Source organism: Dysidea avara, chromosome 8, assembly GCF_963678975.1.
Source record: "Dysidea avara chromosome 8, odDysAvar1.4, whole genome shotgun sequence".
In the NCBI taxonomy this organism is placed as follows: domain Eukaryota; kingdom Metazoa; phylum Porifera; class Demospongiae; order Dictyoceratida; family Dysideidae; genus Dysidea; species Dysidea avara.
Window position 1 is genome coordinate 2,762,947 of NC_089279.1, and position 15,420 is coordinate 2,778,366.

The 15,420-nt window shown below is 37.5% G+C and overlaps 1 protein-coding gene across 1 annotated transcript in view; it reads left to right on the forward strand.

Annotated features, from left to right (window-relative positions):
- Positions 1 to 1,929: 1,929 nt before the first annotated feature.
- LOC136263787 (uncharacterized) overlaps positions 1,930 to 15,420 on the forward strand; it is a 40,434-nt gene continuing 26,943 nt past the window's right edge. Inside the window, exon 1 of the mRNA XM_066058415.1 lies at positions 1,930 to 2,151. Coding sequence (XP_065914487.1) covers positions 1,930 to 2,151 — 222 coding nt within the window. The remainder of the gene's footprint in view (positions 2,152 to 15,420) is intronic.

Below are 15,420 nucleotides of genomic sequence, written 5' to 3' on the forward strand. Positions count from 1 at the left end.
TAGCTGGTTGAATGGATTAATTTTGTGTTGCAGACCCTATTATTGACAACAAACTCAAACTTTTACCATTTGTTTGAGATCTCTCACATAGCTAACTATTGTCATTGATTTTATCTATTAATTACCAATCACCTAACTGGGTTTTAGCATTGTTAAGTTACACAGAGTGGGAGTTGTTAGCTGCTTAAATGTTTTGATATCTGTGTTAGTTTTGGATAAGTTAGACTGTTCCATTGGGAAATAATTCTTGGTAGAGATAAAGACACACGGTAGTCATATTGCCAAGAAAGCCAGCATGTCACACCATGAGTATATTGACAGAAGAAAGAAAATGGCATTTTCATGTTTGCATAACTCCATGACCCCTTCTCCAAAGCATACCACTTTTGCATTATAGCTATAGGGTATATAGGACACACAGAAAATTTGATTAAATTCACACCAACTATTTGTGAGATATAGACATTGATTTTTTCTTGTTTTTTTTCTTCTTAAAGCCGTAGTAAGTCTTTGGGGGGGCTTCAATTTCTTTTCGCACACTTTTCACTATTGTCAGTTATAAAACAATAACATGTAACTCAATTGCTGCAAATATGGAACAAATAAAGAGTGTATAAAGGTATCATTCTAACTTTGTTATGAATCTCAGTGACAAAATCTACATCTGCAGAGTTATGAACATCTATTCGTGTAAAAAATGGAACTTTGCTCATGACTACAGGGTAAACTGAGTGTGATAGCAGCTTGAACATTGGTAAGTACATAAACTGATAATTGTAGGAGTGCCTTTTGGTGATTTGAAAACAATGGAGATACAGCTACAGGCTAAACAAGTGTAAAATTGCAGGATTCGGATACTCTAATAGAGCAGTCACCACAGCATAAAAATAGTGCACAAGAAATGTTGCAAAATTTACTAGGTTTGAAGCAGGGACCTCCATACCTAACATCCACATCCTTAACCACTGTATGGCAATTTTTATCCAGTTAAATGCCAAAGTTATGGGTATGTAATTGCCTGTTTTGTATCACCCCAGAGACAGGGATCTATTTTGATGAAAACAAGGGATCAACAGGATGTAAGTAGCCAATGTAATTCAAATGTTGTGGCCTAAGCACATATAGTAACTAGGTAAATGAAAGATGAATGGAAATTTAAAAGGGACAATAGGATAAAGTATCATGGTCAAAACAAGAAAGAATTACTGGGGTGGTAATAAGTGTGCTTCAAACTCCATTGGTTGGTCTGTTCATTATTTGGCCTGCTCCACCACCCCTGCATGGTGTAACTTTATTATTGTAAAAGGCTGTGTGAAACTTTACATGTATATGATCCATCTGTTATTGCAAGTCTTTTATAAAGTATAAAGGATGCTCTTTTATAACCTGTTATGTATAGTAAACCAAACACTTAATTGCTACAGTGGAACAAGTCTTAGCAAGAGTTCATATAAATATTATGAACTCTTGGTCTTAGTGGCCACCTAACACAAAGTTAAGAGAATGGCTACCTCTGAAGTAATCAACTTTATATTTCCAAGTAAACCTAGCAAGGTTAAGAAGTTTTGGCCTGGCTTATACAGGTTCCATAGCATTAGAGTATCTCAGCTTTATAAACAATGAACTTTTTGTGCGGGCACATTGGCCCTATTTGAATTCAGTTCTATAATTCAGTTCTGATCAAGTCTGCCACTAAAAACATATTGATCATAGCTGTGCAACGGGTAGTCTTCAATTTTCACTATTTTACTTATCTTCACACATTGGCAAATTTAGCAGCTATGTGTGGTGGCTTCTGTGGTGTCATATGGTGGTAAATAATTATTACAGAAAATACGACGTAACATATTACAGCTATCATAATGGCAAGAATTTGAATTTTCCACAATATACTGTAATCTTTTCTTTAAAATACGCAGAATATCAAACATGGGTGCTATTGAGGATCAAGTGGAGGATGAAATGAATGCATTTATGGCAAGTAATTATGAATACAAGAAAATAGCTGAAATAATTATCGTGAGCTGTGTTTGTGGAATTATCTTCAGTTGTTTTTGCACGCCGATCATCATTTATGCTACTAGCAGTGATGTTACTCCATCAACAGAACTTAGAATTGATGAGTTTGACATTGATAACTGTTCTCAACAGGTTAGTGTGTGACTATGTAAAAGTTTGTATCAACTTGTTATAAACCACCTTGGTTGAACTATATAGCTATAGTATGTATACATTGAGCTGAGCAACTGCTATTATTTTGTATTTATAGCATTTATCAATGTCCATTGTAAAATTATATCCGCTATGAATGTTCTATTAGAGTAGTTTTGACTGCTCTATTAGAATATCTCTTAAAGCATATCATTGTTGTATGTTTCCTATTACACTGTATAACTATACTGCTCTGCTCTATTCCCTTTATTCTATTAATTTATGCTGCCAAATTTTGATAGTCTAGTGTTCTTTGTGCAAGCCCAGAAGCTAAAATTTCAGAGGGGGTTTCTGGAACCCCAGCCACAGATAACCCCTGCTAATTTTATTTATTGCACAAGGTAGTTATATATTTTGTAATACCACTAAGTTGTATACATTTGGCTTCACTAACACTAATCATTACTGTGAAAGCATATAGCAGTCTGCAGCTACTCTGCGTAGTTAATCTGTCACTCTGATAAATCAAGTTTATAAACAAATTTAGAACATACGCTAGACATTAAATATTGAAATTTTTAAAATAAGGAATAGAGATTCCGGTTTCCTTTTCCACTGTTTCTGATTGCCCAATATTATAATGTGTATGTACTATGTAATATCAAGAGTCCACGTGTACATCACTTGTGTATGGATAGCTGAAAAAATCATGAAACAAGAAAGGGATCACTGAATTGAATCAACAAGTATTATGTTACAATGAATGCATTTACAAATCCTTAATTTGACTCATTTGCTATAATAGTGTCAGAGTAAAAAATAGGGATTCATGGGTTTATTCGATGTAACCACTATACTTGTTGATTTAATCCAGCAATCCCCTTTTGTTTAATGTTTTTTTTTCTTTTATCTTTAAATATTTCAATTTTTAATATGTGTAGTAGTTAGATGGGTCAAAGCTGCAAAATATGGCAAAGTAGTTCAATTGCACACATCAATGTTGAGTAACTGTGGTTTGATGGATTAATGCTGATGATTGGCTGCACCACAGCATGCTACACACTGTCTAATAGTGCCTATATAGTTAGATAAATAGATCAACATTGTAAAGTACAAAGTACATGCATTCAATTGCAATGTGCAAGGAAACAATACAATGACTCTTATGATAATTAACTGCTATATGATTAGTTATTGAATACTGATTCTGTACATGCAACTTGATGGCCGACTTATTAGTACTGTGTAATATCAAGCACCACCAACACCGGTACTCTTATAATTGAGTAATTATAATCATTTTATCAATAAATGGATTTTTCAAGAGTTCACAAACTAACATAAAATATTCAAACAAGTCAGCATATTACACTGTTCTAGAGCTACAATGGAGCATATCAAACCTTTAACACTATAACTTGCATACACAGGTCTTCATTTGGACTCAATGGATATGGTAGAACCTAAAGGAAAAATATAGATTCCATAAATCAGGAGCAGAGAAATACAGTGGAATCCCTCTAAGATGGACAGTATTGGGGAATTTATTTTTGTCCGAGGCTCCTTGAGTGTACAAACTACTAGTACATTTTGTTTGGGCAAAAATATCTATTCATGAGGTTGTCCATGATTCAGAGGTGTCCTTTAGAGGGGTTCTACTCTGTACTGAGAATGCTTCTGTATAACACACTTTTAATTTTTGGCAGTTATATATAAGTAACAACATGGGGATGTACATGTACAATGTTTGGTACAGTGGGAAGAAATGCATGGGTTTAATTCCTGAAAAGGCCATTTTTTTAAGCTTTTTGGAAACATTGTGAAGTACTTGACAGCTTCATTAGAGTATATAAATAACTATTAGAGTTAATGAATCTCTTATTGTAGTTTTCCACCCCATTTAAAAAGAATAATTATGAGGAAGACTCTTCGTCCCCCTTTTTCACCGCCTGTGGACTCCACTTCTCAGATTCATGCCACGAGTTATACTATCTATGTAATACTAGATATGGACAGATACTATACATGTATATAGGGTCATGGCCTTCCTAGGCAGTGCGTAAAGTTGTATATATACCTTAGCTCAATGTTTTACTATGTAAGCCTTGTAACCTGAAGTTTTTTCAGAGCAAAAAAAGGTAGCATGCTGGCTTTCCAAGTTGTGAAATCAAATATTATAATATGTATGCTATTATTATCCTCCATAAACAGCCCCAGGTTTTGGGTTTTCAAACTGAAGACAAGGTGCATGCAGTAGTTATAAGCTCTATTTAACTAAATCACATCCCACCATTGGATCTCTTTTCACACTTTCTCTCTAACCCTCTCCATTGAACATGTTCCCTACAATGCTAAATTGTAGCTAAACAATTATCAAAACTGAATAAAAAACCGAAGGGAAGTTTCATATTTAACCACAAACTGCATGCACAATTCTGCCTACATATTTTTGAGTATGTCACTTCACTATAATTTACAGAATAAACCATTTGCTGGTGAGAAGTCACTGTTTAAGTGTACAGGTTGAATGCAGGGAAGATCTCAGATCCCCTAGACTGCATGCTGCTCATAGGCTTGAGCCAATTGTGCTTTGAAATTTGCCTATTATGCTTTTGAGCAGCACTAAAAAATCCAGCCTATTATGCTCAAAATTATGCTCTCAAAATCAAGATTATGCTTGAGAGCTGACTGTTTTATTAGAGTATATCTGCATTTCCTGACTGCTGTATTAGAGTAAGTGACTGCTCTATTAGAATATCTCGATCTTATTTCCATAAAGTTTGAATAATCAGTCAATAGTAAAAAATAATAACACTGCAAGGTAACATGTGCAGTGTATTCATGTTGTGCAGTATTATTGGCGCGTGTATTGTACGATTTAATTAATATTGTCCTATTATGCTGGCATAATGCTTGATACTTTTGCTAGCCTATTATGCTAGAAATTATGCCGGCATAATTGGTGCAAGCCTAGTTGCTGGGGATTAAGTCACCCCCTGAGTCTGGGATATTTTCTGCATTCCTCATGTTTTAGTTACATATGTTTGACTCTCTGTATTCACAGGCTTTAAGCCTTCTTGCAGGTCCATAGTGGGATAGCATTCACAGAATTAGTACAAAAATTGACCTGATTGGTTACACGACACCATAAATATATACACATTTATGTAAGAGTTAAGGTACTGCCATGAGTGATAGCTATACAGCAAAAATATAACAGCAAAGAGTGGATGAGAGACATAAGACAAAGCCAAGTGCTATATTTCGTCTTGAGACAACAGTTTGAGCACTATTACTTGCCATATACAGTGAGCCTATAGGCATTGCTTAAAGAACCATCCAACTTGAGGTATTTATAGAGCAATTAGAATAGTCTTGAAATCAATTACCTTTGATAGAATAGGCACTGTACCTGTACTGCACCTGTACTATTCTTGTTCTGGGCTTGGATGAGTCTAGTTCATCTTCTTAACAGCTAAAAGTTTTCGATTGTGGTACTTCATAAGCACATTTCCATAATATTCCTAGGACTCATCCATTTATGATGCAGTAAGAATGTTTACTACTGTTAACCACAAACAACCATCATAGAAGTCTTCAGGTATGTCTATACATTAAATTCAATAATATTATTATTGGATTTAATGTATAGACATGCCTGTAGACTTCTACTGGTTGGGTTGACTGGTCAGCCAGCACAGTACGAGCTATTAACTGAATAGACTGGATTGATTCATTGGTCGCACTGGCCAGAATGGTGATTGTCCACTCGAAGCAGGCCATTAGCCTGCAAATAGATCCTGGCACACACTTAGCGGTGTCATGTGCAATTTTAATACTAGAACTATGGTCTACCAAAGTGGTCTATAACTGCCCAATATAGAACTGTTGCATTCTAAATGGTATTATCGAACAGTTTTTAAACTTTAACCCTCCTGCGCAAGGTTCTTTATACGTATATCAAGACACACGGTAGTGTGTCGTGCGGCCCAAGTAGCCGGCGCGCCACACCATGAGTATGTTTACAGGAAGAAAGTAAACGCGATTTTCACACCTTTGTAGCTCCGTGATTCCTTGTCCTATTAAAACCAAAGTTGCTACAGAAATGCCGGCGAGGTAGGGGAGTCCACATACCAAATTTGAAGAAAATCGCTCCAGCCATTTCCGAGATACGAGCGGCCAAAGTTAGGGGTTTTTTTCTTCGTTTTTTTCTTATACTTCTTCTTTTCGCACACTTTGCAAAATCCGCAATAAAACACGAATGCGTGCTTGGATCGGGCTGAAATTTGGCACACTTAAAGGGCTCATTAAGGCGAATCTCAGTACCAAGTTTGGTAGGAATCCGATGAACATTCACGGAGTTATGACCGATTATCTGCGTAAAATAAGGTCTAAGGTCTGTCACGCCCACTGAGTACATCGCTTGAAGGAATGAGCCGAAAATTGCTATGTAGATGGAGTAACTATCGTAGGAGTGCCTTTTTGTGGTTTGAAAGGAATCCAGTTAAAGGCCATCGAGATATGACACAAAACCCAACCTATGTCACAATTACGCGATCGACTTTTATGAATAAAAAACTATTAGTTTTCACGCCTACCAGCCAAACCGCTTAGAACAGTGAGCTGAAAATCGGTGTGTAGCTGGAATAATTATCATAGAAAGTCCTTGCAGTAGTACAGAAGAATCGGATTACAAACCACTGAGTTATGATTCCAAAGCCAACTACGTGTAGCATATGCGAGATCGAGATACTCTAATAGAACAGTCATCCTAATAAAGTATTCAGCTACGTTTATAACTTACTCCATTATAGAATTATATGGCATTGCAAGTTATTCTGTAGGGAGTTCAGCTACAAACAGTTAATCTTATAGACAATTCAGCTACAAGCAAGTCATCCTGTAGAGAGTTCAGCTACAAATACGTTGCTGTAGAGATTCAGAACATTATAAGTCACACTGAAGAGAATTCAACTATAAACAAGTCACCTTGTAGAGAGTTCAGCTACAACAAGTCACTCTGTAGAGAATTCAGCTACAAACAAATCACTGCGTAAAGGGTTCAGCTACAAAAAAGCTACCTAGTAGAGAGTTCATCTAGATCAGCTACAAACAAGTTATTTTATGCAATGTTCAGCTACAAGTAAGTCACTCTGTAGAGAGTTCAGCTACAAACAAGTCACTCTGTAGTACAAACAAGTCACCGTGGAGAGAGAGTTCAGCAACCAATCAAACAACCACCATGTAAAAGAGTTCAGCTATACAAACAAGATATAACTCTATAGAGAGATCAGGTAGAAACTTAACAGATCACACTGTAGAGAGTTCAGCTAGAAACAAGTCATCCAGACTGAGTAGAGAGATCAACTAGAAAACATCACCTTGTAGAGAGTTCAAATCACTCTACAGATAGTTCAGCTACAAACAAATCACCCTATAGAGAGATCAGCTAGAAGAAGTCACCTTGTAAAGAGTTTAGCTACAAAGAAACTACCATGTAGAGAATTCAGCTATGAACAGATCATCCTGTCAAGAGTTCAGCTAGAAACAAGTGACAAGTCATCCTGTAGAGAGATCAACTAGAAGAAGTTACCTTGTAGAGAGTTCAGCTACAAAGAAACAACCATGTAGAAAGTTTAACTGCAAACAAATCAAACTGTACAGAGTTCAGCTACAAACAAATCACCTTGCAGAGAGATCAGCTAGAAACAAGTCACCCTGTAGAGAAATCAACTAGAAGAAGTTACCTTGTAGAGAGTTCAGCTGCAAACAAACCATCATGTAGAGACTTCAGCTGCAAACAAATCACCCTGTAGAGAGTTCAGCTATGAAAGGATCACCCAGTAGAGAGTTCAGCTAGAAACAAGTTATCCTGTAAAGAGATAAGCTAGAAGAGGTTACCTTGTAGAGTGTTCAGTTATGAACAAACCATCACGTAGAAAGTTCAGCTACAAACGAATCACCCTGCAGAGAGTTCAGCTACGAGAAGATCACCCTATAGAGAGTTCAGCTAGAAGAAGTCACCTTGTAGAGAATTCAGCTGCAAAGAAACCACCATGTAAATAGTTCAGCTGCAAACAAATCATCCTGTAGAGAGTTCAACTATGAACAGATCACCCGGTAGAGTTCAGCTAGAAACAAGTCACCCTGCAGAGAGATCAGCTAGAAACAAGTCATCCTGTAGAGAGACCAGCTAGAACAAGTCACTTTGTATGTAGAAAGTTCAGCTACAAAAAAAAATCACCCTGTAGAGAGGTCAGCTACAAACAAATCTCCCTGTATAGAGATCAGCTAGAAGAAGTTACCTTGTAGAGAGTTCAGCTACAAAGAACCATCATGTAGAGAGTTCAGCTGCAAACAAATCACCTGTAGAGAGTTCAGCTACAAACAAATCACCCTCTAGAAAGATCAGCTAAAAGAAGTCACCCTGTAGAGAGTTCAGTTACAAAGAAACCACCATGTAGAGAGTTCAGCTACAAACTAGTGACCTTGTAGAGACATCAGTTACCTTGTAGAGAGTTCAGCTACAAAGAAACCATCATGTAGAGAGTTCAGCTGCAAACAAATCACGTATAGAGAGTTCAGCTACAAACAAATCTCCCTGTAGAAAGGTCAGCTAGAAGAAGTCACCTTGTAGAGAGTTCAGCTACAAAGAACCATCATGTAGAGAGTTCAGCTGCAAACAAATCACCTGTATAGAGTTCAGCTACAAACAAGTCTCCCTGTAGAGAGATCAGCTAGAAGAAGTTTCCTTGTAGAGAGTTCAGCTACAAACAAATCACCCTGTAGAAAGATCAGCTAGAAGAAGTTACCTTGTGGAGAGTTCAGCTACAAAGAAACCATCATGTAGAGAGTTCAGCTGCAAACAAATCACCTGTAGAGAGTTCAGCTACAAACAAATCTCCCTGTAGAGAGATCAGCTAGAAGAAATTACCTTGTAGAGAGTTCAGTTACAAAGAAACCACCATGTAGAGAGTTCAGCTGCAAAGAAATCACCCTGTAGAAAATTCAGCCACAAACAAATTGCCCTGTAGAAAGATCAGTTAGAAGAAGTTACCTTGTAGAGAGTTCAGCTACAAAGAAACCATTCTGTAAGAGCTCAGCTGCAAACAAATCACCTGCACAGAATTCAGCTACAAACAAACCACCCTGTAGAGAGATCAGCTAGAAGAAGTTACTTGTATATTGTTCAGCTGCAAACAATTCACCCTATAGAGAGAGCAGCAAGAAGAAATCACTTTGTAGAGTGTTCAGTTACAAAGAAACCACCATGGAGAGTTCTGTAATAAATATATGTATTATATATATAATTTGTACATTTACTGATAAAATCAGAAATATTTAAAGTACATCTGCTTCATCTTTTCTTCTTCCTGCGGAAAAGAAAAAAAGACAGGTTAAAAAAGTCCCAAAGCCAGCCTATGGCTGGCTATGGGGTATACAAATACAAAAAGAAGTGAAATCTAATCCAAAACAGCCAGCTGTAAAAAAAGTGTGCGGCCCTCAAAAAGGCTATGGTGAAAAAAGATGTGAAATCCAAGGTGGCGGCCAAGAAATGGCTGTGATGGTAGGTTAATGGTAAAAATTTTAATAACGGCAATTTAGATGAATTTTTTGCCAAGGCCAAATGGCACAAAAATTCACCTGAATTGTTGTTATTAAAATTTTTTACCATTAACCTACCATCACAGCCATTTCTTGGCCGCCACCTTGGATTTCACATCTTTTTTCACCATAGCCTTTTTGAGGGCTGCACACTTTTTTTACAGCTGGCTGTTTTGGATTAGATATGTATTATGTTATACTACATGTACAGGTATCATGGTATTTGAAACAAAAGATATACAAACTTCGAAAAGATATAGTGAGAGGCTTCATAGAGCACCCTTTCCTAAATATGTATATCTTTTGGTACATACCGTTGACTCCAGTTATTAGGCAGATATGGTTATTAAGCACATATTGCTTGTTAAGTGCATATGATAGACTTGTGCTAGACACCTGTTTGTTAAGCGCATATGGTTGAAATCGTCTCTGCAACCTCGCACTATATAGAATTGCAGCAAAAAATTGTCAGAATGGATCAGACATGTCACAGCACACTCGATGCCTTGCCAGGCCCCTGTCTAGCAGATACTGCCATCTGTAATAAAGATAGCTGTAGCCACCTGACTTCTAAGGATTTCCATTTCCATGATTGAAGCATACTATTAACTGGTGTTCAAATTGTATTTTGAATACCATGATATCTGTAGCATAAGATGTTAATACAACATCTCGTCTCTCACCTGGAAGCAGAAAGAGTGAGTTGTATATAATGTTTTTACACCATTAATAGTGCTGGTAAATAATTCCTTGTGAATAGCATGTTTAAGGAGTATGCACATGTGTTGCAGCCTGCGATCTTCTAGAAAATTGTTCCAACAATCCATAGCAACTGTTGCTAGGCAACAAAATTTAAATCTTATCTAGTTACATGCTTTTAATGGTTGCTTAGCAACCATTGCTACGGTGTCAATTTTTTAGAATTAATAGTGGTTGCCTATAGCAAAGGTTGCTGGGCAACACTATTGTTGCTAAGTAACATGTAGTGGTTACTATGGTAGCAGTACTCAAACTAAACCGTATCCACCAATCAGATGCATATATCAAATGTACAAGTGATTATATACTGATTCCACGCTGTAGAATATATAAAAATATACGACGAGCTGCTATAGGAGTTTATGTACGGGACACAATATTGATTTTGTACAAAAACTCCAATAGCAGCTGTAATATATGCAACATCAATATCACGTCCTGTACAAAAACCCCAACAGCAGCTTGTCATATATTTTGATATATGTAATACAGCAACCTATAGCCAATAGAATTAGTATATCACTTGTATGTATATATATATATCTAATCAAAAACAGCCAAGCTGTAAAAAAAGGTGCGGCCCCAAAAAGGCCATGGTGAAAAAAGATGTGAAATCCAAGGTGGCGGCCAAGAAATGGCTGTGATGGTAGGTTAATGGTTACATTTTAATAACGACAATTCAGGTGAATTTGGTGCCAAGACCAAGCGGCACAAAATTCACCTGAATTGTCGTTATTAAAATGTAACCATTAACCTACCATCACAGCCATTTCTTGGCCGCCACCTTGGATTTCACATCTTTTTTCACCATGGCCTTTTTGGGGCCGCACCTTTTTTACAGCTTGGCTGTTTTTGATTAGATATCACTTCTTTTTGTATTTGTATACTGCAAAGCTGGCCTATGGCTGGCTTTGGGGCTTTTTTAACCCATGTGTTTTTTTCTTTACCACAGGAAGAAGAAAAGAACTTAAAGAAGATTTTTAATGCTTCAATTGTTTTTGATTTTACTAGTAATTATACAAATTATATACATATGTTTATTACATGCCCATTATTCCCCACAGGATATTTTTAGCAGCTGATCTCTCTCTCTACTGGGTGACTTGAAATGTAGCTGAACTATATACAGGATGGTTTCTTTGTAGCTGAACTCTCTACAAGGTGACCTCTTCTAGCTGGTCTCTCTACAGGGTGATTTGTTTCTAGCTGAACTCTCTACAGGTGATTTGTTTGCAGCTAAACTCTCTACATGGTGGTTTGTTTGTAGCAGAACTCTCTACATGATGGTTTCTTTGTAGCTGAACTCTCCATAAGGTGACTTCGTCTAGCTGAACTCTCTACAGGGTGATTTTTTGTAGCTGAACTCTCTACAGGGTGATTTGTTTGCAGCTGAACTTTCTACATGATGGTTCCTTTGTAGCTGAACTCTCTACAAGGTGACTTTGTCCAGCTGATCTCTCTACGGGGTGATTTGTTTCTAGCTGAACTCTCTGCAGGTGATTTGTTTGCAGCTGAACTCTCTACATGATGGTTCCTTTGTAGCTGAACTCTCTACAAGGTGACTTTGTCCAGCTGATCTCTCTACGGGGTGATTTGTTTCTAGCTGAACTCTCTGCAGGTGATTTGTTTGCAGCTAAACTCTCTACATGGTGGTTTCTTTGTAGCTGAACTCCCTACATGATGGTTTCTTTGTAGCTGAACTCTCTACAAGGTAACTTCTTCTCTACAGGGTGATTTGTTGTAGTTGAATTCTCTACAAGGTGGTTTGTTTGAGGCTGAACTCTCTACATGGTGGTTTCTTTGTAGCTGAACTCTCTACAGAGTGATTTGTTTGCAGCTGAACTCTCTACATAATGGTTTCTTTGTAACTGAACACTCTACAAGGTGACTTCTTATAGCTGATCTTTCTACAGGGTGAATTGTTGTAGCTGAACTATCTACAAGGTAACTTCTTCTAGCTGATCTCTCTACAGGGTGATTTGTTTGTAACTGAACTCTCTGCATGATGGTTTCTTTGTAGCTGAACTCTCTACAAGGTGACTTCTTCTAGCTGATCCCTCTACAGGGGGATTTACTTGTAGCTGAACTCTCTACAAGTGATTTATTTGCAGCTGAACTCTTTATGTGGTGGTTTCTTTGTAGCTGAACTCTCTACAAGGTGACCTCTTCTAGCTGATCTCTCTACAGGGTGATTTGTTTCTAGCTGAACTCTCTACAGGTGATTTTTTGCAGCTAAACACTCTACATGGTGGTTTCTTTGTAGCTGAACTCTTTACAAGGTGACTTCTTCTAGCTGAACTCTCTATGGGGTAATTTCTTTGTAGCTGAACTCTCTATATGATGGTTTCTTTGTAACTGAACTCTCTACAAGGTAACTTCTTCTAGCTGATCTTTCTACTGGGTGATTTGTTTGCAGCTGAAATCTCTACATGGTGGTTTCTTTGTTGCTGAACTCTCTACAAGGTGAATTCTTCTACCTGATCTCTCTACAGGGTAATTTGTTTGTAACTGAACTCTGTACAAATGCGTTTTTGTGGGTGATCTCACTGCAGGTTGATTTGTTTGCAGCTGAACTCACTAAAGGGTGATTTTGCTTGTAGCTGAACTCCTTGCATTGTGTCTAGTTTCTAGCTGATCTCTCTACAGGGTGATTTGTTTGTAGCTGATCTCTCTACAAGTTGATTTGTGTGTAGCTGATCTCTCTGCAGGTTGATTAATTTGTAGCCGATCTCTCTACAAGGTAATTTGTTTGTAACTGAACTGTCTATAAGGTGATTTATTTGTAGCTGATCTCTCTGCAGGTTGATTTGTTTTAGCTGAACTCTTAACAGGGTGATTTACTTGTAGCTGAACCCCTTACATTGTGTCTAGTTTCTAGCTGATCTCTCTACAGGGTGATTTGTGTGTGGCTGATCTTTCTACAGGTTGATTTGTTTGTAGCTGATCTCTCTACAAGGTAGTTTGTTTGTAGCTGAACTCTGTACAAGGTGCTTTTTTGTAGGTGATCTCACTGCAGGTTGATTGTTTTGTAGCTGAACTCACTAAAGGGTGATTTGCTTGTAGCTGAACTCCTTACATTGTGTCTAGTTTCTAGCTGATCTCTATACAGGGTGATTTGTTTGTAGCTAATCTCTCTACAAGTTGATTTGAGTGTAGCTGATCTCTCTGCAGGTTGATTAATTTGTAACTGATCTCTCTACAAGGTAATTTGTTTGTAGCTGAACTCTCTATAAGGTGATTCGTTTGCAGCTGAACTCTCTACATAGTGGTTTCTTTGTTGCTGAACTCTCTACAGGGTGTTTTGCTTGTAGCTGAACTCTCTACAGGGTGATTTGTTTCTAGCTGATCTCTCTACAGGGTGATTTTTGTAGCTGACCTCTCTTCAGGGTGATTTTTTTCTAGCTGATTGCTCTACAGGTTGATTTGTTTGTAGATGAACTCTCTACAGGGTAATTTGCTTGTAGCTGAACTCCTTACTTTGTGTCTAGTTTGTAGCTGATCTCTCTACAGGGTGATTTGTTTGTAGCTGATCTCTATACAAGTTGATTTGTGTGTAGCTGATCTCTCTGCAGGGTGATTTGTTTGTAGTCGATCTCTCTACAAGGTAATTTGTTTGTAGCTGAGCTATCTATATGGTGATTTGTATGTAGCTGATCTCTCTGTAGATTGATTTGTTTTAGCTGAACTCTCTACAGGGTGATTTGTTTCTAGCTTATCTCTCTACAGGTTGATTTGTGTGTAACTGATCTCTCTACAAGCTGATTTGTTTGTAGCTGATCACTCTGCAGGTTGATTTGTTTCTAGATGATCGCTCTACAGGTTGATTTGTTTGTAGCTGAGCTCTCTGCAAAGTGTTTTGTTTGTAGTTGATCTCTCTACAAGGTGATTTTTTGTAACTGACCTCTCTTCAGGGTGATTTGTTTCTAGCTGATATCTCTACAGGGTGATTTTTTGTAGCTGACCTCTCTTCAGGGTGATTTGTTTCTAGCTGATCGCTCTACAGGTTGGTTTGTTTGTAGCTGAACTCTCTACAGGGTGATTTGCTTGTAGCTGAACTCCTTACATTGTGTCTAGTTTGTAGCTGATCTCTCTACAGGGTGATTTGTTTGTAGCTGATCTCTATACAAGTTGAATTGTGTGTGTAGCTGATCTCTCTGCAGGTTGATTTGTTTGTAGCCGATCTCTCTACAAGGTAATTTGTTTGTAGCTGAACTATCTAAAAGGTGATTTGTTTGTAGCTGATCTCTCTGCAGGTTGATTTGTTTTAGCTGAACTCTCTACAGGGTGATTTATTTGTAGCTGAACTCCTTACATTGTGTGTAGTTTGTAGCTGATGTCTCTACAGGGTGATTTTTTGTAGCTGAACTCTCTACAGGGTAATTGCTTGTAGCTGAACTCCTTACATTGTGTCTAGTTTCTAGCTGATGTCTCTACAGGGTGATTTTTTGTAGCTGAACTCTCTACAGGGTGATTTGTTTCTAGCTTATCTCTCTACAGGTAGATTTGTTCATTGCTGATCGCTATAAAGGTTGATTTGTTGCAGCTGAACACCCTGCAAAGTGTTTTGTTTGTAGCTGATCACTCTAAAGGGTAATTTGTTTGTAGCTGAACTCTCTCCACAGTGACTTGTGTGTAGCTGAATTCTGTGTAACTGAATTCTCTAGAGAGTGACTTAATTGTAGCTGAATTCAGTTTCTCTACACAGTGCATGACTTGTTTATAGGTGAACTTTCTTCAGTGTGACTTGTAATGTTCTGAATCTCTATAGTGATATATTTGCATAACTCTCCACATGGTGACTGTCTTCTTGCTGAACTGTCTATAAGTTTAACTGTTTGCAGCTGAACTCCCTACAGAATAACTTGTGATGTAATAAAATTCTATAATGGAATAAATAAATTAGCC